Raw genomic sequence first — 24,370 nt, 5'->3', positions numbered from 1 at the left:
CAGCCTTCACTTCAGTTTGCATCCCCAGCGCTCTTAGCCTTATTCAAATCCCGGCTCTGAGTCAGGGCTACTACTTTGCATCATGCCACACTATGAAGGGCACTGCGCAATGGCTGTCTGGATAATGGATAGGCAAGTTGTTTTTCCCTATTTTTATTTTTAGGAGAATGTGTGTTTTGAAGGCAGTTCTGGGGGTGATTGGAGGCTGCAGCAGATGTCGACGGTTGGCGTAATTGTTTTGTATGGCTCTGGACTCTGCCCCATTGTGAAATAAAAAGGCCCATAAAGGCGTAATGGCGGAGAGAGCAGATATGGCCCAAGTCTGACCAAAGTGTGTGCGGAATGCTGTATTAAGAATATCCAACAATTCAGAAACGATTATGTTACACGTTGTTTTGTTAAAGGAAATAAATGTGTTGTCCATAGGTCGACCACCTCAATTTAGTAAAAAAAAAAGAGGAACACGTTAAATGCTGTGATTGGACAGACTTTGGACATTTAAAGGCTCTATACCTGTTTTTTCCCGTATATTTGAGCAAAATTTGTATAAGCAGCTCTTGAGGTGTACTGTTTCCTTCTGATTACAGAGCGTTTTATTGTTCGGTAATAAGGAAATGCACGGTTAACATAGTAGCTGTTAGCTTTACTATGACGGCAAACCTCTGAAAGTCTCTTAAAGTTGTGAGAAGCGCTTATTTTAAAAGGTAAGTGAGGAATAATTTTGGACGACTGCAAACAGTTTATGTTATGCAGAATTCACTTGATGAGTTAAGGAACTACAAGCGAAGAATATGTTTCAGAATGGAGTTTTAACCCCGCCCACTTTGTCCCATCTGATGCTGAACCATAACAGAAAAAAAAAACAAAAAACGTCACAGGTTGTTTCCATCTGGTTCTCATCAGACATCTCTTATTAGGTACAGTACTGTTCTTGGCAGTTGCTTCCTCTTAGTTCTCCTTCAACAAAGTGTAGGCAGATGGGCAGAAGAGCTAGTTTTATCTTTATCCTACACAGTGTTTTCTTAATGAATATCCAAAAAAGTAATTCATAAATGTTGAACCTGATAAATTATATTAGTGACTAGGGCCATTGGTCATTTTAGCATCACTATAAAGAATTAGCCTGTTGGCGTCATGTTGTCAAAATTAGCTATAGCTTTTTTCTTTCTCATCAGAGGGGGAGTAAGAGTAATCATACTTTTTTCCCCTCTTGTGTTGAGTATATTTTAGTATATGTCCAATAAGTTACTTTCTGGACATTAATGATGACAGAGCAGAGTATAGCTTGTATTTGAAGACAGTAAGAGGAATTCAACAAATGTCCCGTATATGTCCTGCTGCTCTACCACTGGGCCACACAACAACATATTACCAAAGAGCTCACTACTGTATCCTCACGTCACAGTTAAGATGTTGACTTTGACCACGGTATATTACCTTAAAGTCACAGTATGTAACTTTTTAGCCAAAAAAATAGACATTGTTTTCATTTTGGGTTTGTTTATTGCACTGAAAAACTATCATCTCCACAAACCTGACTCCTGGTCGTTTTGATGTAAATGTTGCTCCTTTTGCTATAATCTTCCACAATAGTTGTATCAAAACCATAGACTGCATAAAGAAGTCGACTAAGGGAGTGTGACGTCACCCACAGCGTTCGGCTCCAGTCAAATGAAGCTCATCCAGGCTAGCAGGTATAGGGGCAAATTTGGGGGGGGGGGGGGGCTGATTTGTTTGCCATTAATGTTCATATCTTGAGTTACGAACACAATAGCGAAATAAAAATACCAGGATCATGCAGAGCGGGTCAATACGAACAAATGACGACCCTGATAGCAGCAGTAACACAGAGAGGGGCAACAGTTTTCTAATGCGAAGCGAATTGTAGCTATTGGAGTCGATGGAACTGAAAGCGCCCCATAATCATTTCCTATTTGGAACGTGGCGGCTGACAGGTTAGCGACGTCCATTTATATATGATGGAATGTAACCACTTCTAGTAATACCGTTCCATATTTGCTGTACACGTTGAGAATTGACTTTGAACCAATTTAACTGGTAATCTTCCTGTTTTGTTTGCCTTTTGTTGAATACTTGACTATCCCAGTCTGTTTGAAGGTTGAACTTTGCTTCCAATGCGTTTCGCTGTATAAACATTTCATTACATTGACTCGCTCCTCGTTACATGCATCGCACTTTACAAGGAGATGGAATGGTTTTGAAATGAGTCTGTATGTCTCGGCGTAATAATGTTTGATTGCACTGCATTGGAGGCTGTAAAGGAGGCTTGTTGAGTAGAATTACCGACTGAAGTGACGGGTTATCTGACACTCTTGCTCTGTTTGTCTATATGAGTGTAGCGTATCTGCACGTGAGTTGTCAGTCTGGGGCGCTTTAACTGTACTTTGGTCTTTTATAGGTTGAGGGTTATGGAGTGCAGTGTGCAGCAGGTCAGTAGTTGACTAAAGAAAATATTTGTCTACTGTGTTGTCACGGAACTTACATTTCAAATTGATTCGGATACAAAGGACTTGGCTCGAAAATGGTTGTCAAAGGAGGCAAAAATCGATTCTAAGACGGAACTAGAAACTCATTTGAGCAGGTATTGATACTAAAAAAATCACATTCAGAGGACAGAAATGAATCGCTTTAGAATGATCTTGAGCTGTATCAGAACAAGTATAAGGCACATAGAGTAGTATACACCCCATGGACCACTATGGAACCTACCTGGACCACTGAGGACTGGACCACTGAGGGATTACAGAGATATGGCACCACATGCTAATATATTGGAATATATTGGAATTTTCGTGACAACATTAGGCTTGACACTCTCTAAAAAAGATTAATTTGCCTTTCAAAACCTACTCAAAAAGTGAATATCTGGTGAGAAACTTGCTTAGGTAAATGTATGGAAATAATCTCATTAATCTCAATCCCATAAACCAAAAGGCTAGTGACTTTACTGCAGCAGTTACACAGTGCATTTGTATGTCAATAAAAACACGCGGGCTAATGAAAATAGATTAGTGTATTAAAATATAAACCATTTCAATACCAATGTTTTATCTCTTTCGTCGTATGTGCCCTCCGTCGAGATTAAAGCTGTTCGGGGAATCGCCTAATTGTTCTTGAGCTGACAAATTATTATAGTGAACAAAATGGATTTTAATTTCTAAAAAGGTGCCCGGCCGTTACGCTCTGACAGACTGAAAAATTGTGGCCCCGTTAAATGTTTTAATGCACTTCTCTTTAGGTTTTACGGTCAGACCTAATTGAAAAGCGCGGCCGCTGCAGTGGTCAGCACATGCAGTTTGGTAAGTGCCGGAGTGACATCATCCTGTAAACGCCCGCTCGTGACGGACAACAAGGCAACACAATTCGACTGGCCATTTCTCTCGCTCATCTGGACATACAACTAATAAAAGGCTTTGAGTGTTTTAATGCAGTGTTAAACCCCATGGATTATGTTCAGTTCAATAGAGGAGCACTGATCCAGCTTTCAAGTGTCTACCAATACTGGATTTTGAGGGATACCAGAGCGGAGATGCAAAATCACATTTATTTCCTTGAAGCAGACCTATTATGCAAAATCGACTTTTCAAAGCTTTTAGGCATTTTATAGTTGTTTCCCCTTCTCATTCACCGTATCAAAGTTGTAATTGGAGTGATTTGTGCATCTTTGAGCGGTCTTTAATAATTTACTTTCAAGACGCCATATTGCTGATCAGTCTCTGTTTTTACCTCCTCCAGTTTACGCTCATTGCTCTGTACTTACTTCATTCTTCACTGTTTCACGTAGGATTCAGCCGCGTGGCTTTGTCATTTTGGTACAAATTAAAAAACATCCACTACTCGTTAGTGTGATCTAAAGCTATCCGTTGGAAGTACTGACTCTTTGTTGTAATGACGTTTAAGGTGACCTCAGCTCCCATTGGGCACCGCAGTTTTCTAACATGGAAGTCGGTGGGCTTGTTTCTTTTATTAAATTGTTTTAGAAATGTGCAAATAATAACATAATGATCCATAGGTGTCATAGATTATAACTATAGAGCAAACACAAGCACAATAGGTCTTCTTTAAAACTGAAATACCTTCTGGATTGGACCCAATACTAGTATCTGTATCAATAAATCCCTAAAATGTATTTAACTTCTTAAGCTTTGTACCGTAAATATATAAAGTTGTATAATCAGATACCAAATACATAGTTATTGGTCTAGGTCGACTAAAGACATGTCCTGCTGCTCGATCAGTTGACTCTTATGTTGTGTTTTGTTCCATTCCTTCATGCATGTTTGTGTAATTCTGTATTTAGTTTGCCACTTCTCTCTCTAGAGTTCAAAATTATAGCCCTCAGCATCTCAATATGTTTAGGATGCATAGATATAAGTTTGTCACTCGTTGGGTTGAGTACACATTTATGGATCTCGAATGGCTCTCGTTAAAAGTGATCGGGAAGAAATCGGAATGTCCTGAAGTATATTTGAATGTGTTTGGACTGAAGCATCACAACAACTTTTATTAAATCCAGCTGAGAGAAAAGCACAAACCCATCTGCACGTTTTTCAAGTGAGCAAACTGGTCTGTATTTCAGTAAAAGAGGTCTAAGTACGTCCTCCTGCGTCAACATTTTTGTTTTAGTTGGTTTGGGTGCTTCACCTTTGGCTCTACCCAAACTACAATGCTGCCCTGTGGTTGGTTTGAACCACGGGTGGCCCTGGAAATCGCAACAGTGGGAGCAAGCCAGGTGGATATCACAAGAATTCATTTAGCGCTTAGCAAGATTGTTGAAGCTATGACTCCAGTGCTCCAACAGACTTCACCTGTGCTGCCCCTGAGTCAAGTATGCTAATCTGCAGCACCCATGCAAAACTCTGTACTGGCCTCAACATCGTAAGATCAGTTCAAATATCACATCAACTTTCAAGCTTTCAGGTATCTTTCACACACATTTCATGTAGTACGACCAGGAATCCAAAAGGTAGACTCATGCCTTGCACCTTTCAGCTTGATCCCTGGCTTCTCCATGTCCTTGAGCTTCCCGTGCACTCTTCCACGCTCCTTAAATAAAACACTTAAACGCCGCTCGGCACGTGACTCCGGAAGCGATTTATGTGACGTTTATGACATTTGCTTTGAGAAAGGATCAGGAGCGCTGCCGGAGGTTTGCTGGCAGCGCGGTCGACCCGGCCCATTTGTGTAATGATATGGGATGAATTCCAATTATCAGAAAGCTGTATAAAAATGTGCACGCTGCTCCCGGGCTGTCTGGGTGGTGTTATGACAGAAGCTGGGCCTGCTCCTCCGCCTCAGCCCGTACGCAGCCGTGAAAAGTGTCACAGATGGCAGACGTGCTAATGCTAATGCTAATGTGCCTGTTGCAATATTGTGTGTTTTTGCAGATTGAACATGCTGCAGAGGCCGTGTGAGTGACAGATATGGGGTCAACGAGAACTCTGAGCGCTCTGCTTTTGCTTTGCCGTAAGTATTTCCAAACACCTACACCAAAATGGGTTCCGTATAAAGAAGTTACACATACATGGTCATATAGGCAATATTTATATTCACACACACATCACTTTCATACTAGGCAAGGTGGGTGAAGTGTCTTACCTAAGGACACAACAACAGAACTTGGTCCGAGTGGGAATTGATCCTCTAACCCAGGGGAGTCAAACTCAATTTCACCAAGGGCCGCATCAGCAAAATGGTTCGTCTCAAATTTGCAAAGATATAAAAAAAATATGCCTGTGTAACTGCGTAACTCCAGAAAAACTGCCATTTTAAGACAGTCATACATTTAAATTTACCTTGTTGTGGGCCACTTAAAATGACATGGCGGGCCACATTTGGCCCCCGGGCCTTGAGTTTGACACATGTGCTCTAACCCCTGAGCCAAGTCGTCCTAATGAAACTTGACATCCCTGGTCGTTACAGAGCTTTAGGCCCCGAGTTGAAAATCCACTTTATCCCTTAGTTTTCTGTAGACCCTCTGAAACCACTTTAAATCTCATCGTCTCTGTTCCCCAGTGCTTGTCCCGTGCGTACAGCTGGTGGTGGTGGGTAAAGCTGGTGGGACAGTGGAGTTGGATTGTGTCTTCCCCCCCTCTCGTCCTGCCCTCTCCTCCGACTCTCCGTACGTGGTGGAGTGGGTCCGACAAGGCCTCGACGTTCCAGTGCTCATCAACTACGTCCACCACCACCCCCGCGTGCACCCGGAGTATGAAGGTAGGTCTGGGGTGATAAATTGGTAATACGTGCTGGTGGTAATCGTATCTCGTAGCGTATCTTTGCTTTAAGGGATGATATTTGCTGTAATTTTTAGGAAACCGTGTACGTAAAGGCACTGTACCTGATTCTTACTGAATGAAAAATGTGAAAAACAGAGCTAGTTCATTTTAAAGGGTCCAAAGTTATTCCTCAATTAAGCATCATCATGAGTTAGAGTAGACACAGTAGACAGAGTAAATAGATGTATTGTCAACATAACAATGGCCTTTTGGCTAGTTGCATATATATAGTTGCAATTTGTTTCAGTCACTTAGAGCTATGTTTGATGCTGCATATTTAGATTGTGTTTGTCAGAGCCCAAAACACTTGGTCCCATTATAATCAGATTAAAATCAGATTCATTCAGATCATTTTAGAGCTTTATTTCCCTTCATGAGTAGATTACATGTTATTGTCTCCATAGGGGTAGGAACGTTTGTCTTCTGCATGTGACCCATCCTTCAGTGGGAGCCTGTCAGGAGCAGTGGGCACCGTAGCACATCGTTTATCGGGGACCCATCTCCAGATCTTATTTTATTTATCTATATTTATACAGGGAGACTCAATGAGAGCATTTACACTCTTTTTCATCGGTGCCCTGTTCAAAATACAATTCAAACAAAAAACAAATAAGTACATAAGTCCATTTAAAACATTAACAACAGGTGCAGGTGTGAATATAAAAGTTTGTTACCAGATTAAGATTAAGATAAACTTTATTATCCCCAAGGGGAAATTTGTCTTGGGCTGACCGCCCACATCTTATAACAGTTATACTCACACATCATACTACAGTCTAACAACAATCAGAGCTCTTATTAAATTGCGTTTGTGACATCAAAGTATCCAATTTAGCTTTTCCTTGAAATATATATACATTTTGGCAAGCAAAACAGCCAAAAGCCCTTTGTCCCATTTCAGTTCTGGTGCGGCCAGTCCTTAGACTTGTACAATCATGTGATCTTGTATTAAATTTTCCTGTATCAATGATTAACAAGCGAGTGAGATATTCAGGCAGTCTATCAAATAGATAATAAATGTTATACAGTGTTGTTCTCTTCTGACAGATAGCGATGGCCAACCTACTTTTTCAGAGTGTACAGTGATGGGTTTCAAATCCATTACCTGTAATGAAATGAAGGGCCAAGTGAAAGAGTGTATCCACACTGAAAAGCCTGGAACCTGCTTGATGTGAAGCGAGAGTGCTAGTTGGTCAGGCATCGTTGTTGTTAGCCTGAAACTGTAAACTGCTATACTCCTTGAGGACATCTTGCAACTATTTTAAGCATTTCTATGTATCAAGTTAATTTATTTTCAATACACACTTTAAGATTACAATCACGAATACCAAACAATACTTAAAAAAGACCTTTACAAATAATCAAACAGAAGCTTTTTGCAAAAAACTCTCTGGTCGGTGCTTCTCTAGTCTCTGAGCTGTGCCTGGGTCACAGAGTGTATTGGACCACACCTTGATGGCCTTTCAAAGTAGCCTCAGTGGGAGTCTCGGCTCTTGCATCACCATTCACCGTGCACTTTTCTGCCCACAGGCCTCTGCACAAAGCCAGTCCGTGGGGACAAAGATCCTCTATGGAACAAGAACACTTTTGTGACTCCTGTTATCTTTTCAAGCCACTAACAATGGAGCTAATGCAGACAAAGGACAGGCATGTTTGGGTGGTGCTCGTCGTGCTTTTGTTAAGGCTCAGAAGGAGGAATCAATATTTTCGATCAAAAGAGGACCCTTAGTTTATCCCAGCATGTATGCACTGACATGATAGTACCTGGAAAGAATAAATATAGTGGTTTGCATAGACAAAAATGACTAGAAATTTGAAGAAAATTGCAGTGGAAGAATATATAATTTTGTGGTGTCTTGCTGCGGTAGAATTGTCATGATAGAAAGATGTGTCAAGGGGGGGGGGGTGTTGACTATCAGTAGTGTGTTTGTGTCTGTGTGTGAGCAATTTTTGAATGCATTTTTCATCATGTTTTTCCTATTATGTTTTTGTGTTGTGCAGGCTTGAAAATCTCTGCGCTCTGTGAATATGGGAATTTGCTCGGTTAACTTGTTCTGGGAAGTCTGAGTCTGGGGATTGATTTGTCCCCAAACATGCGAAATATTTTTTTCTCATCAAAAACATAGCTGGAGTTGTGTTTTGTTTCATTCACATGTTTGAGTAAACCTTTATATTCAGGCAGCTTCACTCCTCTTCATCATTGTACCCTCTGCTAGCAAAAGTGGGCCTTATAGAGGGAGTGTTACATTTCTGGGGCATTAACTGCTAACACATAACATATTTAGATCACCGTGTTACCTTTGTTGTTTTGAACATGCTGTATTTGGTGAAAACAACATATTAACATAACATAAAAACAGAGCTAGTTCATTTTAAATGGTTTGCAGTGGTTCAAAGTTATTCCTCACTTACCTCATGCGTTCTGAGTGTCCTCATTATTCACGGCGATGAGTTTATAAGCACTTTTCACAACTTGAGACCAGAGTGGAGTTTTGCGGTAAAGCTTACAACTATCATGCTAACACACACTTCGTGATTATCAGACAATATTAAACGCTTTATAAGTAGATGCAGACAGCACAGTGGACATATTTTTACCTCAAGAGCTGCTTATATAACATATCTGTATTGAGGAAAGACAAATTTTACTCATACATGTGTGAAAAAATTAGTACGTGGCCTTTAACTGCGAAGGACAGAAGTAAATTGCTTTATTAAATCAAATAGTATTTCATTATGTCGAGCCTTATCATTGTGCTAAATACACATACAAATTGCTGAAGGCTAATCATCATTTCAGAATATGCTCTGCAACATTTAATGCTATTGTAGAAATGTCCTAAATGTAACCATGAAAACCATTTTATTATCCAATATACAATATTCAAGGAGACGTATTATTCGAAATGTACTTTAATGAGCTTTTAACTTTGTCATAATGATGTTCCCTCATCATTAGCTAACTCAAATTTATATTTTAATTAATTCGTGCATGTTTAAGAAATCATTTACTGTCTTTTATTTTATTACTATATCAATGCATGATCGATGGAACCATATTTCTGGGTGGTCAGTATTTATCGTGGGTATTTTTTCTTTGCAGTAGCGGGACATTTTTGGTTATTTTTTGCAATATGATAAGATTTGAGCTGTAAAAGGTTGAATAAATAACTTTTATGAATAAGTATAGATACAAACGAATTACTTATGTGTTGCATTCTGCTATTTAGTTATTTCAGCTCATGTCTTAAATAATATAGTGCATTTATAATATTTTTTAGTACGGTGAAAATACGGCTTTATGGTTTGGCTTCAATATTATCATTTATGATCTATATTTTCTTCAGCAGTAAAGACCTTTATTGCATTCGAAGCTTGAGTGCTCAGAAAATACCTGTTTACGCCCACACCCCTGTATTTACTTGCAATTATATGGTCAGGACTCCCAAGTGATGCATGTAGGGTTTTAAAATGTCACATTCTAACATTGTAATATAATAACATATAAATGACAATCCAGTTTGAACAGGAAGTGTCAATTATTGAAGGTCCTGTACCCGTTTTTTTTTTTCCATTTGAGCAACATTTGTCATGCCCCAGTACAGATGTATTGTATAAGGTTACAATCTTAAAGTCTGCTGCTTGCTGTCTGCATCTAATTAACAAGGTGTTTTAATGTTTGATCATCAGGATGTGTGTGTTAGAATGCTGGTTGTTTGCTTTACCGTCATGACAATTATCTGCAATGTTTTGTTGTGCAGAGCAATCAGGGCAGGCTTTCCTTAACATCTTAAAATAGCAAAGGCCACTGAAGGCAGCACAAACTCACACATATTTAAGTGTTTTTGACCAGAAGTCAGGACATTTACCTAGTCTTGAAACAGCAGATAACATTATTGTAGGTTTCAGATGACATCATTACATTCTACAGACCAATAATACTTAATACAGACGTGGGCAGCTAAAATGAATATTGTTGAAATGCACATTTTTATATAGCGCTTTTCAATCTTCAAGGCACTCAACGTACTTTACATCAAGGAACCACTCACCCGTTCAGACACACATTCATACACCAGTGCACACAAACACTGGGGGTGAGGCGGGTTAAGTGTCTTGCCAAAATACACAACAACAGCCTTAATTTTTGGGATGAATGCTGTTGACAACCTGTGGGTCATTGGATCTGACCGCTCTATCTATGATGTTATGACGAGAGCAGGATTCAAACCACCAAGCTTTGGATCAGAGGACGAACGCTCTACCAACTGAGCCGCTGATGCCTCCTGTTGGGTCTAATCACCAGTGGAAATAATCAGGGGCAACATTTGTGAATTTACATTTTATCACATCTGAAAGCAACCAGTTAAAACACCATATACACAGTGACTAATGAAAAAAGTGAATTTAGTGTTTTGTTCCACTTTGAAGTACATTTTGAAGTACATTTCCAAAGACAGAAAGTTGCAAATTGCTGAATTGTTTACCTTTTGGAATTTCATCCAACACAGAGAATGACTTTCACTAAAGCGTGTAATCCAGCATAATTACAGCAAATATAATTCCATTTCCTCATTCGTGGTGGGTGTTGCGTCAGTCGTATCAGTCAGGGATCGCACCAAACTGCGTTGAAACCTGACTTGAAATTCTGTCTGCGATTCTCTAGGTTTCCCGGTGTGCTCAATGCTTTCACCAGAACTGATTAGAATAGTGCAGCTGTTACATTTGTACTCCACACGTGTGAAATATTTTGTGCGTAGAAAGGAAAAGAACCAGGATTTGAAGAGACGTCCGATATTAGCATATGAAAAAGTGTTTCCAGCGTAGAGTGGGTTTGTAACTTCATGTTTTGCACTACACAAGCTGTTGCCAGGTATCTTTATTTAAGCCAAGTAGAGTAGTTTAATTTTAAAAGTCCACTATATAGGTTTTCTTCATGGAGTTGTCATTCCTTTGCCTAGAATTGTCCATAATTTAGCGTTAGGACCAAGCCACGTTACATGTCGGATCTGTATTTGGGGAATTACAAAATAGATAAGTTAAATGCCGTGCTGTTTAACGCTCCAGAACATTCAGAACTCTGCTGCCCGACTCCTCACCATAAACACATCACCCCTGTCGTCGGAGATCTCCACTGGCTCCCCATCCCCCCCTAGCGCAATTCAAGCTCCTCACCATTGTGTACGTGTCCCTCCATAACCTGGCCCACATGCGCCACTCTGGGCTCCTCCATCATCACACTGTCACCCACCCACCCACGCCGTCCGATCAGCTGATGCCAACCTCCTGTCGCCTCCCATCAGGACTAAACACAAGACCTGGGGGGGGACAGGGCCTTCTCCGCTGCTGCTGCTGCTGCCGCCCCCCACCGTCTGGAAGTCCCTGTCCAAACACATCAGAGACTCATCCGCACTCACCATCTTCAAAGAAAACTCACCTGTTCAAAATAAGTGCATCTCCTTGTTTATTTGTTTCTTTGAGTGTCATGAAAAGTTGGAAAGTCTCATGAAACGATAACATCTCCATGGAGACAAGCAGGTAGCGTACCCTCCACCAGAAACATTATATAAAGTTGTATAATGCACCTCTAAGACTTCAGACGCCAGTCAAATGAGTGAGGTGCTATAAATGGATTAAATTGCACCCAGGCATTAGTGGCGATGAAGAGGAGAAGATGGAGAGGTCGAGGAGGCTGATGGTTCTACTGCTGCGTGGATTTCATATGTTGCTGAAATGATATGAATAGTCAGGGGGGAGAGAGCTTTTTAGTCTTTACATTATTGACTTGAATTGTTAACAAGAGATGGCCAGTAGGGCTTTAGTCATTTTGTCATTTAATCGATTAATCAGTCCATGGAGTCTTAATGAACAACATTTTCAATTGGTCAACTAATTATCTTACTGGGATTAAAAACTACTTATATGTGTAGATCTAAAATCATTAAACACGTGCAGTTTACTATTGAAAACACCAGTCCAAATGTGTAGACGTCAAATCCGATAAAGGGCGAACGCTTAACAGCTTTGCTCTCCACTGATTCTTCATGATCAATATTTAAGTCTTAGAGCTTGAAAAGGTGGTAGTCTGTAAGTAAGATTCTTTGAGCTGTTTTTTGGACTGAATGTGAGTGAGAGCTGCGTGCTAAACCTCCTCCAAGAACAGAGACGATACTTTGAATTAGTCTCACAGAATTTACATAAGAACTGCACTGGGAGTGTTAGTCAGAGCCAGGTTTGTTGCGCCGTGTTTGGTCGTAGGGCTTAAATGGGCTAATGTAACGTGCCTCCCCATAGTACTGACATGTATTTAAAAAAAAACAACATGATATATATGTTTTTTGTTTGTTTTTTTAAATACAAAAAATCACCCTTCACAGATAAAATCGTCCTTGTTACATAAAATAACAAAGTAACAGCATGAAAATAATCTACATCACAGACAAAAACATGTTGATGTTTTGAAGTAATTTCGCTCACTTTTCGCAAATCTAAAGACATTTTTTAAACTAATGATTACTTTTTATAAGTAACATTTCCAACATAAAACCCACAGTATGTAACTTGCCAAAAAACAATTCATTTTGGTTGTTTTTATTACACTCAAAACCTTGTGGTCCTTACTAGGCCTGTCACGATAATGACTATATTGACATATTTTTCAACACATGACAGACTGAACAATCATTTCTGTGGGTCAATATTTGCCGTGGGTACATTTTCTTTGCAGTAGTGGGAAAATGTTGGTTATTTTTCTGTTCCTACGGTGAGTTTTGAGCTGTAGAGCGTTACAAACTTCTCTGACTCATTATAGACACAAACTAACTACTTAAGTGTTGCATTCTGTTTATTCCAGCTCATACCTTTTAAATATATTGCACATTTAAATTCATTTTTGAGGGATAATTCTGCTTTATGGTTTGGTTTCAAAATTGTCATTTACCATCTATATTTCCTTCAGCAATATATCTCACTTGAAAATTTGTTATTGTTGTCGTGATAGGGCTTGCATCTACACAAACCTGACTCTTATTTGACCTAGAGGAGAGCCTATTCCTGCTTGTCTCCATGGAAATATTGTTCCTTTGGTTATAATATTCCATAGTATTGCATAAAACGTACCTAACGCCATAGTGAATGTTATCATGCAGCTGCCACCTCCAGAAAGTTACATACCTTTAAAGAAAACAGGTTTAATAGTTTTTGTGTGTGTGATAAGACCTAATTTCACAAAAATATACCGTTTTCAATAGATTAAATACAGTGTTATGATTTCCTATCATTTTCCATGTCGTAATCCGACTCCACGCACACACAAAGGCCGAACACTCCCTAAGTCCTGGCTGTTTTGATGCGGCTAATCGCTAGTAGTCTTTTCATATTATTTGTTGACTCTGGGATGAAGTGCGTACTGCTGGCTTTGTACTCGGGTTCAATCACGGACACTATTTACTTTTCAGATTTCATTGCGGTGCCGACATGAAACGAAACACCCGTAATAGTCGCCATGTTTGTTGAGGGACAGCTAGCAACTCCCTTCCCCTCCCCCGGGCCAACCGCGAAACTCGATGCTGTCATTTACATAGCATTAAAGTGGAAAAGTGGTGACTACTATTAGCATGTGTGTGTGCGTTAGTAGTGATTTTGCCTTACTTTACTTACATATGGTGTACTGTTTTAAGTTCTCTAATGTGATAAAATGGGAATTGTTGATTTGGAGCTTAGCACACGAAGAATATTGGGTATGTGGTCTATCATATAAACTGTTTTTAAGTGCGAAAAGAGATGTGAGTCTGGTCAGCGGTGCATCTCCTAGAGTTCAGATGGGCCCGACTGACAGGTGGATTAGCCAATCAGGGACACGCATCATGCAGGGTCCATCCATATCAAATTAATCTGAGGAAAGAAAAGTAATAAAATATCAGTGAATATGAGCGAAACACTAAACTCACAACAATTCTCCTTAAATATACAAAAACATGATACAAAACTGTACACTACAACTTCACAAACCTGAAACGATGTGCAGTAGTTTGATTAATGGGATGCATGCTGATTGTGTTGTGATAGCGCTCTGAAGGGGGAGTGGGAAGGGAGACTCAACGTGTCAAAAGTGAACCTTTAAAACATGTTAAGATGTTAATTTCAACACATATAGCATTTTCAAAACAATAAAACGCAACACGGTGAACTAAATATGTTGTGTTAGCAGTTAATAGAAGTAAAATACCCCCCTCTATTCCTGGCATCCTAACGATTCACTGCACTGAGTTTGTAAACGCATGCTAATTGTCACGCAGATGCTAACGACAATTAGCATGCTAACAATAAAAAACACTAATTAGACAGCACATAGCAGTTTAATTTGTGACACTAAGATTCGCAGAGTTCATTGTTTGTCGAGGGATGACTAGCTACACTCTCTCTCCCTCACGCAGGCCCTCCCTCTCCCCAAGCCAACCGCGAAACTCGATACCGACATTTACATAGCAATAAAGTGAAGGTTTGATGACTTATTGGAAGCGGGCGCGGGGTAGACTTTAATTTAACTCCGGCTCGTAAAACACAGTGGCCCTTTTGTCAATGCCGCGTTCTATAGATGATCCTTCGACGCCGAGCAATGTCATACCTCATTTACAACCTCAACCTTCGTTTAAGAGCACTCGCATAATACAGGTCATACAAGTGCTAAAGATGGAGCATAGGCGGTACGAAAACGTTGTCAAGGAAATGTGATGTATTTTTATAACGTTTTGAACAGGAGTAGAAGCAGATAGTAACTCAAACTAAAGATGTAGTTTTGTTTAGCTATAACTATTTTTGACTCGAGGTATGTTTGAGCGCCCACCGAAATAGGGCTGCAACTAACGATTATCTTATTGCGCAAAGTTAAGATAAAATACATTTATCTTAATCACAAAACAGTGGATATGTCAGGTGTATTGCATAAACAAGTTAATTCCACTAAATAGGCAACAAAATGTAGTGAGGTCACAAAACAAATTGGTAAAACATACCAAAAAATTATCTTGGCAATATATATTTATACAACAGGCCGCGATAACGATACTGTATCACCAAATTTAGCATCACGATATACAGTGGTCCCTCGTTTATCGTGGGGGTTACGTTCTAAAAATAACCCGCATTAGGCGAAATCCGCGAAGTAGTCAGCTTTATTTTTACTTTAATTTAATAGTTTTAAAACTATTACAAATCTCACAAGACTACACCTGCAGGGGGAGTTCATGCAGAAACAACTAGTTATGCAAAAAACAGTACAAGGAAACAGTGTATTTATATAAAGACAGCTTCAACTTGTGAATCGTGAGTTTAATCTGTTACTCATTTGATTTTCCACTGCTCTAATCGATTTGAGCTATAATAAAACTAACAAAAATATCCCCACTTGCACACTAATCCTATGCCTAAACTAACCCGTGTATTACAGAATGTATATCAGAGAATTACTTGTACCGTAAATGAACCTAGCTCGACAGTATCATGTTTGTTTGAGGGTGCTTGGCATGATGTTGGTGAACGAGTCGGCTCTTTTTAACGGTTCCTTAGTCATTTCTCTCTGTGTGTTGTGAATTAATGTTGAAAATGAGTCCTCACATTGGCTTCTGTCATATAAATACCTATAAAAAAGAGTCAGCCTTTTGAATTGCTATTTGACCTGAAGGGTTCTAAAAGAGCCGAACGTCCCTTTACTAGTTCTGATCTCTTGAAAGGTTTCTTAATGTGAATGGTTAAAACTGAATCTCATTTTTTTTCTAATTTTTATGCATTTTTATACTGAGTGTGTAATGTGTTTTCTGTGCACAGAAAACACATTTGGCATCATAATAGTTTGTTTTTAATTATTGTTATTGTATTGGAACGTTTTAGTTAGATAATGCATCATTTCAAAGGGTAAACACACTCTCACTCTTAGTTTGAACCATTGTAAACGAATCTTTGCCTTAGGCGCTTCTCTTTGTGATTAGCGAGAAAAATCAATGATTAAAATTAGTTCTCAAATTGGTTTCTGTCATATAAATAAATATAAAAAGAGCCAGTCTTTTGAACGGCTGTTTGACACGAACAAATGCAAAAGATTCGGATCCCGTAAAAGAGCCGAAAGTCCCATCCCATGGTTGGGGAAACCAGAGCACCACTCATCACAAAATAGCCAAGAGGAATTATCTGATCCTTTGACTATAGCATGAGAATACTTACTAATCTGCTACTGCACCGCCATTTTAATGGTGTTTTATCACAAGCAATTGAAAGGGACAGCGCGTTTTAGAGTGTTTCTCACTTATAGACCTCAGGATTATCTTCAGTGAATTTAAATAGGTTGGGAGCAATATGGAGCAATACAACGTGTAATTTATTAGCGCCTCCAGACTCTGGTCTCTGGGATAACACAGCACACTGCCAGATGAATGTGTGTATGACAGGAGGGATAGTACCTGTGGTAAATGCTCATAGTTTACATCAATGAAGTGGCAGTTTGTGGGGAAAAGTTGAACAGAAAAATACACTTAAACTCTTAACCCAAAAGGCTTAAATGATGAATTATTGTTTAATATAACGTTATGATGTCAAAAAGGCGTTGTAATGAAGACCGCACATTTGGTTGCCCTCCCTCTGAGCTTCATGTAAACTCTATGATGCACCACCCATTTTAAAAAACAAACAAACTCAGATTAATGGAATACAATTGTTATCTTTTTGTGTGTTGATAAACTTTATATTTTTCATTATCGATCATTATCCATTTGTTTTCATTTACAAAAGCGGTGCAAAGTGAATTATGTGCAATATTGCAGTAACATTGGTGTTTAATTGTGAATGTATTTTTTCACTGTTCTGATTGGTCGATTACTCTTAAGGGGACAGTCCCGTAACTTATATAAGGGGAGCAGAAGGGGCTGTCCTCATACCTGAAGAAGGTCAGAGGGATTGACTTTCTTCAGGTACTAATAAAAAGTGAACCAGGAGTGAAACAATGTGCAGAAGTCTTCTTCAAACCATTCAGACGGGTGTGCAGAGTCTACACAGAAATGAGAAGAGAAAAATACAAAAATACAGAGGTTCTAAAATCGAACTCCCCTACTGATGTCATCAACACGAAAATTCCATCGAAATTGCAACAACAATTTTCACACAGGGAACACAGTTTAAACATGGATTCAACACTACAGGTTCTGGTCTTTGTTAAGATTATGGTTGCTATAGGTAACAGTTATGTCATATCTACTGTCCATATATGTCAGCTATGTTTTAAGTAGTAATGATAATAATAATGCATCTGACATATATAGCGCTTTGTCAGACACTCAAAGACGCTGTACAAACAATAGAACAAGGAAAACTGTAGAGCACGACGGTGGAAACCATGAGAGGATTGCAAGGTTTTAGTAGTGATTTCAAGTTCCACAATGAGTCCGAGTTCTTGATGAATCGTGGGAGTGAGTTCCAGAGGGCCGGTGTGGCAGGGCAGCGGCTGATGCGGTGGCTTGGGCGGTGCTGATGGGGCAGGTTGCTGAGATAGGGACAGGTCAGGTCATGGAGGGACTTGTAGGTGATGAGAAGGAGCTTGTACCGAATTTGGTGTTGTACGGGGAGCCGTTGGCATTGTGTAAGGACAGGGGTGATGTGGTCTCTGGAGAGGGTGTGGAGGGGTGAGGAGGCAGGCTGCAGAGTTCTGGATGTATTGCAGTTTTCGGAGGTGGGTGGAGGGTAGAAGGTACAGAAGGCTTTTGCAGTAGTGAATGAGGATTTCTGCAGCAGGCTGAGAGAGGAAAGGGCGGAGGCAGACAATGTTGCGGAGGTGTAAAAAGGTGTTTTGGTAATGTGATAAGTAAATTAAAAGCAGTACATGGCATATTTATGAGCACTCCTGCCTCACAGCAAGAAACCCCTGGGTTTGATTCTCGGACCAGGCTTCTTTCTGTGTCTTTGTTGCATATTCTCCCTTTGTTTGCGTAGGCTTTCCCAAGATTGTGTGGTTCCCATTTAAAACATTTCTCAAGAGTTGACCTGTGATTTCAATTGTCAACAGGGCTTTGGTTAAAAAGTATTTACAAGGAACAATGGCTGCAGATGTATCTGTCACAGGCTAATTTGCATAAACCTATAGCATTAGGTGGGCTCCTGATAACACAAACCATACTTTTGTTTTTTGTTTGTTTTTTTTAAATGCTTGCTGGCTTTTTAGGGCTGTAGTCGACTAAAGGCTGATCGATAAGTCAACTAAAAAGGGGGCGTGGCAAAAGACTACACCTGCAAGGGGAGTTCATGCAAAAAGAACTATTTATGCAGAAAAAAGTACAAGCAAACAATGCATTTATACAAATAGACATTAAATTTGAATCGTGAGTTTCATCTGCCTTTTTATATATACACAAATAATACCAAATCTTTACCTAACTCACTCGCTAATTTCTCCTTTCTGCTGTTGTCCCACATGAATTCTCGTAATCTAAATAAAATAATCACTTCTGTGGTATTTTTAACGCCATTAGAGAAACCTGACATACATAGTAGTAAACTGATTTGTGTTTGTCTTGGCTGGTATTCTCCCTGAGGCTCTCCCCGCTCCATTCAACCAATGAAAAGCGGCTTGTTTAAAAGGACTATGCTAATCACATGGCTCTCCAATGACAAACAGAAAAAAACCTACTGTTGTTCAAACCCACAAAAGACTGTAAAAAGACTCATTGTCCGGTGGGATTGTGTGTGCGGCCTTTCTCACAGCTCCGGTCTGGTGCGAGAGGGACAGGTGCACGATGGGAACCCAACGCTAGCTCCGGTGTTAGCTTACCTCTCCTCAGGCCAGCCGTGTACTCAGGTGTCGCAACGGTTCAGCAGTGAGACCAGAGTCCAAACTGTTACCGGGGGAAGTTACCTGACAGTTTGTAGTTTGTGATTTATCGCCTTCGGACAAGACAATTCAATATACACCCAGACATACCAGTGCACAGGTGGATTTTTGGTGTAATATCGCTGCTGGCCACTAGAGGATGGTTTATATTAGTTTATATTATATTACCAAGCAGTATTGTTCCCAGTAACTAAATGTTGAGTCACCTTAATAAAGAATGAACAAAGGCTTAATTGTTAATAAGCAAAGATCACATATTGGAGGGAAAAGCTGAAGGAGCGGACACTAAATTGGCACAAAAGCTCATTACACTTGCCTTTTTATCTGTAAAACGCACAATTCTTGTTAACTGGAAAGTGCGTAAAATAAATGGTTTTCAACTGGATAAATGGAAGTCAGATTATCTGGAGCTAGTCTCCCATGAAAAATGCAGCACTTGCTCTGGGTGACCTCGGAAAGGAGCACGCGAACATGTTTGACTTAAACAAGGACCAACATGATGAAACATTTTGTAATTCCTTAGCTAAAAACTTGGACCCATACAGGATGCGCAAACCAATTAAATATTGGTAAATTGTGTAATTAAAAAAAATAAAAATAAATGCAATAATAAAAAAATAACAATGAAACAATATAAAAAATAATAACTATAATAATTATAATTTAAAACGGACGAAAAAGTAACAACAGTGATTCTAATTTTACAAGTTGGAGATTTAAGGCACTGAAGTGAAGTGTCCAGGTGTCGGCCCAATACTTCAGCCAACCTGTATTTTTTTCCATTTCCAGTGTGAACACATGTGCCTTTGTGTCCTTTGAAAGCTGTTTGTGATGTTGTGTCTAGAAATAAATAAAAAAAAAGAAGAAAAGAACTACTACTTGATGCGTACTGTAGCCCTTCGCACTTTTTAAACTAGCCTCTGAATGAAGTAGTTACTAAGCCTGAGTCATGCTTCATCATGCACTACTTGTTTTTTTGAATTGAGTCTTGTTCACACTTTGTCAAGGCTATTTAAGGTGTATTTTTTAATCAAGTACCCAGCTGTCAAACTAAAATCAGATACTACAAAATACTAAAACTAGTATAAATATTTAAATATTTGAGCCAATATTAATATAAGAAAAAAAGGGCCGAGTTGGACCTGTGTCTTCGTCAGTTTTTTATTTTTTTTATTTATTAATTTTTTTTATCCATACTACAAATAATATAGAGTAGACCCACATAGTAGTGTAATATTAGAGGAAATACAATTATCTTCTGGGAACAGGTGTAGTATAAATATCCAACCTCTTAACCCTTAACTCTTAAACCCATTGTATTATTTTCTTCATGAAAGCATTACACTGTTTTAAGAAATGTGTATGCTGTATTGTTCTAGTTATTCTAGTTAATCCTGTTTATTTCTTAAAGGGCCCATGTTACACTGTTTTCTGATCTGTGTTATAATGTTGTTTCCACGTCACAAACACACCTGGAGTTGTGTTTTGTTTCATTCACACGTTTAACACACAAACCCTGCAGATTTAGGATGAGTTTTTCTCTCAAACAGAAAACACTCTGTTCCACCTTGTGATGTCATGTGGTAATACAGGAAGTGCTACACTATATTTTTAAACTCCATACATCTTCACTAGAATCATTTGGATAATTTTATCTTAGGAACTGCCAATCTCTGCTGAACAAAAGGTAACAAGTAGATGTTAACTTGAAAACTACCACTTCATGACGTTATAAAGTGGAACAGAGGATTTTGAGCTTTGGAGATGTAATCAGACTTCTAATAAAAATGGGTTAATGAAATATGTGTGAGTGAAACAAAACACATCTCCAGGTATGTTTTTGATGAGGTAACAACATTCTGACCTAGCTTGAAAATCACAAGAGTAAATTTGACGTAATATGTGACCTTTTAAAATACTTTTACTTAGCACCCTACTTTCATTGACAAAGAAAATCATATTCTTGCTAACTTCTTTCACTTTGTTCTTCCATAAACATTTGCACATGAAATGAAATCGCAGTTTTTCCATATTGTTGTGCGTTTCAGCAGTTACGTAACAATATGGATTATTGCGTGCCACTGTGAAGGCTTCAATATCTCCGGTCAAATATTTGATGTCAAAATTGCTTTTCTACCTACCTTCACCCGTTTACAGAAACCTATAGACACGTCCCCAGAATCCATTTGTGGTTATTCTAAAAAGTACTATTGCAAATCACTCTTCTGACTGTTTGTTAGTCCAGGTAACACTCTCAGTCCCCAGCAATCAAGCGTAGGCTGGGTTGTAATTTGAAAATGAATAGAATCAGAGGGAATCTATTTTAGCGCGTAATCAATTGTAATCACGCAAAGCACAGAAACCATGTCTGGCTCACCCACTCGGGGTATGTTTGGGTACATTTTCTTTTACTTTTGTGGTGTTTTGTGTTTGTTCTGGTCAGTGTTTTCTAGCCAGTGGTACTTGAGTATTTGATCAGCGGTTATACGGGATGATTTTAGCTTTTAAAATGTCTGCTATGGGATTGTCTTTGTTGTAAATTTGAACACAGAAACTCAAAGAATGTTTTTGCGGGAGTGTATTGTACATTCATGGAGTTGTATGTGATTTTTAATGTCTTACAAATGTGAAGAACAGAACTAGTTCATTTGAAACGTTTTGCAGTGGTTCAAAATTGTTCTTCGCTTCAAGTTTATAAGTGCTTTTCACAACTTTGAGAAGCCAGAGCAGAGTTTTTCCATCACGGGAAAGCTACAACAACTAGCTAATGTGCATTTTCTGATTACCAGATAATAAATCGCTTTGCAATTAGATGCACATAGCACAGTGAACTAATTTTAACCTCATATACAATATATCTGCAATGGGGCAAGATAATCATTGCCATTTAGCCCCAACATAGCAAAATGTATTCCTCACAAATTTGAACTCTGCTTCTAATTGGCTATAGACCATTAAAAAGCATATCTCAATTCAAATTCACTTAAATCATTAATTTACTAACTTGCACACAAAATAAGAGGTAGAGGACCACTACACTGGGCATATCTTTACAATTGCATTCTTTCATCTGCTTGGCTATATCATTCCCATCCAAACATCCAACGCAGCAAGCCTCAGTCGCCATAATAATTAACTGTGATTTCAGCTTGTGTGAACAGTCGGGGGCAGGGCCGATCCAAGAGAAACCAGGAAGTGGGAGGCGGGCATGTTGGCAGAGATAACACAGCGTATTTACTCTTCGGAAGGGGACCAATCCTGCAGGGGCGTAAACCAGAGCAAACTCCACGCCGCCATAAGCTCTGGGGATTAGTGTGTTTCAAAAAGACGACCTTTGACCCCACATTTTGTCACTCTGGGTGTGATGTGTGTAGGCGCAGCGCGATTTAGGTCACCTGACAAACAGAGGTACAGAGGACAGAATCAAACAAGCGCTCCACATACAACAACATACAGGAGTGCTGAAACAAATATCGAAAACTAATTATTATTTTTTTATAAGGTAGTTGAAACCAATATATTCTCAGGATAAAAATTTGGAACCCATCAGCAGTGTGACTAAACAGTTTTTTTGCTTTAGAGAACACTTATAAACTTTCCCCAGCACAACAATCAAGCTGTAAGAGAGAAATAAGCACATTTTCTGCAGGAAAAACACCTGGTTTGGATGGTATTCCTATAGAGGTTTACAAATCTGTTTATGCAGGAATAAAAATCCATGTTGACACGCTTTAATTTTGCATGTCGACAAGGAATACTGCCCAATTCACAACAGGAAAGAATGATTTCATTACCAGTACTTACAGAATCCAGATGAAAACTATAGACCCAGTGTATTTGAAAGCCTGGCGTCCATTGACCTTGCTGTTATGAAGCACGCATTATTTCTAAATGTCTTTCTTTAAGGATAAAAATCATTATAAACTATGGCCAAGTTGGTTTTATTAAGAGCCGATTCATTGGAGATAATTGGAGACAGATACTTGACTCAATAGATTATTAAGACAATCACCAAGATCTGGATTATTATTTATAGCTGACTTTTGAAAAAGCTTTTGATTCTACTTCAATGGGAGTTCATAAATCAATGCCTTGGGTGTTTTAACTTTGGAAAGGATTTTATACAGTGATTTAGAACTCTCTATAACCATCCCACTAGCCTGGCAATAAATAATGGAAATATATATTAAATGCTTTTACACTAACTCAAGGGGTCCCTCAAGGGCGCACATTGTCACCATATTTGTTTGTTTTATTAATGTATGGCGATTTTGGCTATTAAAATGACAAACTGAAAATAAAGGTCACAGTGAAAAGTTACTTAAGTTACTCTTATATATCCACAAAATATTTAAATCTTTACAAGCTGCTAAAGGTAAAATCCAAAATCACTTTATGTCAGGCCAATGCATAGCAGATCATATTCCTTTGGCTATACGCACTACTATTGTCCCTAGTTAAAATCCCATTGAGTTAATCCCATTCGGCCATAGAGGAAGCGCGTGTAAACTGACCTCCCATCTCTTGTGTCAAACTCCATGCTTCATTTTAGCCCCAGATGCTGTTACAAGTGTTTGCAGTGGGTTCACTTTGGAATTCCTTGCCACTAACACATTGTTCCATAAATCCTAAATAGAATAGAAACATGATATCCCAGGATTATAAGAAAACCACAAGTGCTTCCGTCTAAAAAAAAAAAACGCAGAGATTTGAATGCGAGGTAAATTGGCTGGTCTACGGTCCCCGCCCAGGCTCTTGTTTCTCGGGTTAGGCATGAGCAAACAAATCACGAGCAGGAACTGATTTAGCTGAAATGTTTTGAACGGAACAGTACTGCTAACCGTAAGGAGACTGTAAATAGTGATGGGACTTTTGGCTGATGGAAAAACTCTTCTCGGGTCTCTGAAAGCTGTGAAAAGTGCTTATAAACTCATTATGGTGAATAATTAGGATGGTCAGAATGCACTACAAACCGTTTAATAAACAGTAAAATCTGATACAGCGCGTTTAACATTTGAGAGACTTAAATATGAACTGATAAACTAGTACAAGCATCTCATAAATTTCAGAACATAAAGTACAGAATATTTTGTTCTTTGCAGAGGACATTCTATTATCTGAATAATTGCGCTGTCCGATCTTCATCCAAACACAACATGCCGGTTTGTGAGAGAGCAGAGTAGCTTTAAACCCTTATTTTTTA

General features: G+C 39.0%; 1 protein-coding gene across 1 annotated transcript in view; it reads left to right on the top strand.

Moving 5' to 3' along the window:
- The window catches only part of igsf9a (immunoglobulin superfamily, member 9a), a 133,533-nt gene that overhangs the window by 19,636 nt on the left and 89,527 nt on the right, over nucleotides 1-24,370 (top strand). The window contains exons 2-3 of the mRNA XM_033976264.2: nucleotides 5,409-5,487; nucleotides 6,037-6,234. Coding sequence (XP_033832155.1) covers nucleotides 5,445-5,487; nucleotides 6,037-6,234 — 241 coding nt within the window. The 5' untranslated portion in view covers nucleotides 5,409-5,444. The remainder of the gene's footprint in view (nucleotides 1-5,408; nucleotides 5,488-6,036; nucleotides 6,235-24,370) is intronic.

Source organism: Periophthalmus magnuspinnatus, chromosome 12 (genome assembly GCF_009829125.3).
Source record: "Periophthalmus magnuspinnatus isolate fPerMag1 chromosome 12, fPerMag1.2.pri, whole genome shotgun sequence".
NCBI lineage: Eukaryota > Metazoa > Chordata > Actinopteri > Gobiiformes > Gobiidae > Periophthalmus > Periophthalmus magnuspinnatus.
Note: the sequence above shows the minus strand (reverse complement) of the source record. Positions and strands in the feature narration are given on the sequence as shown.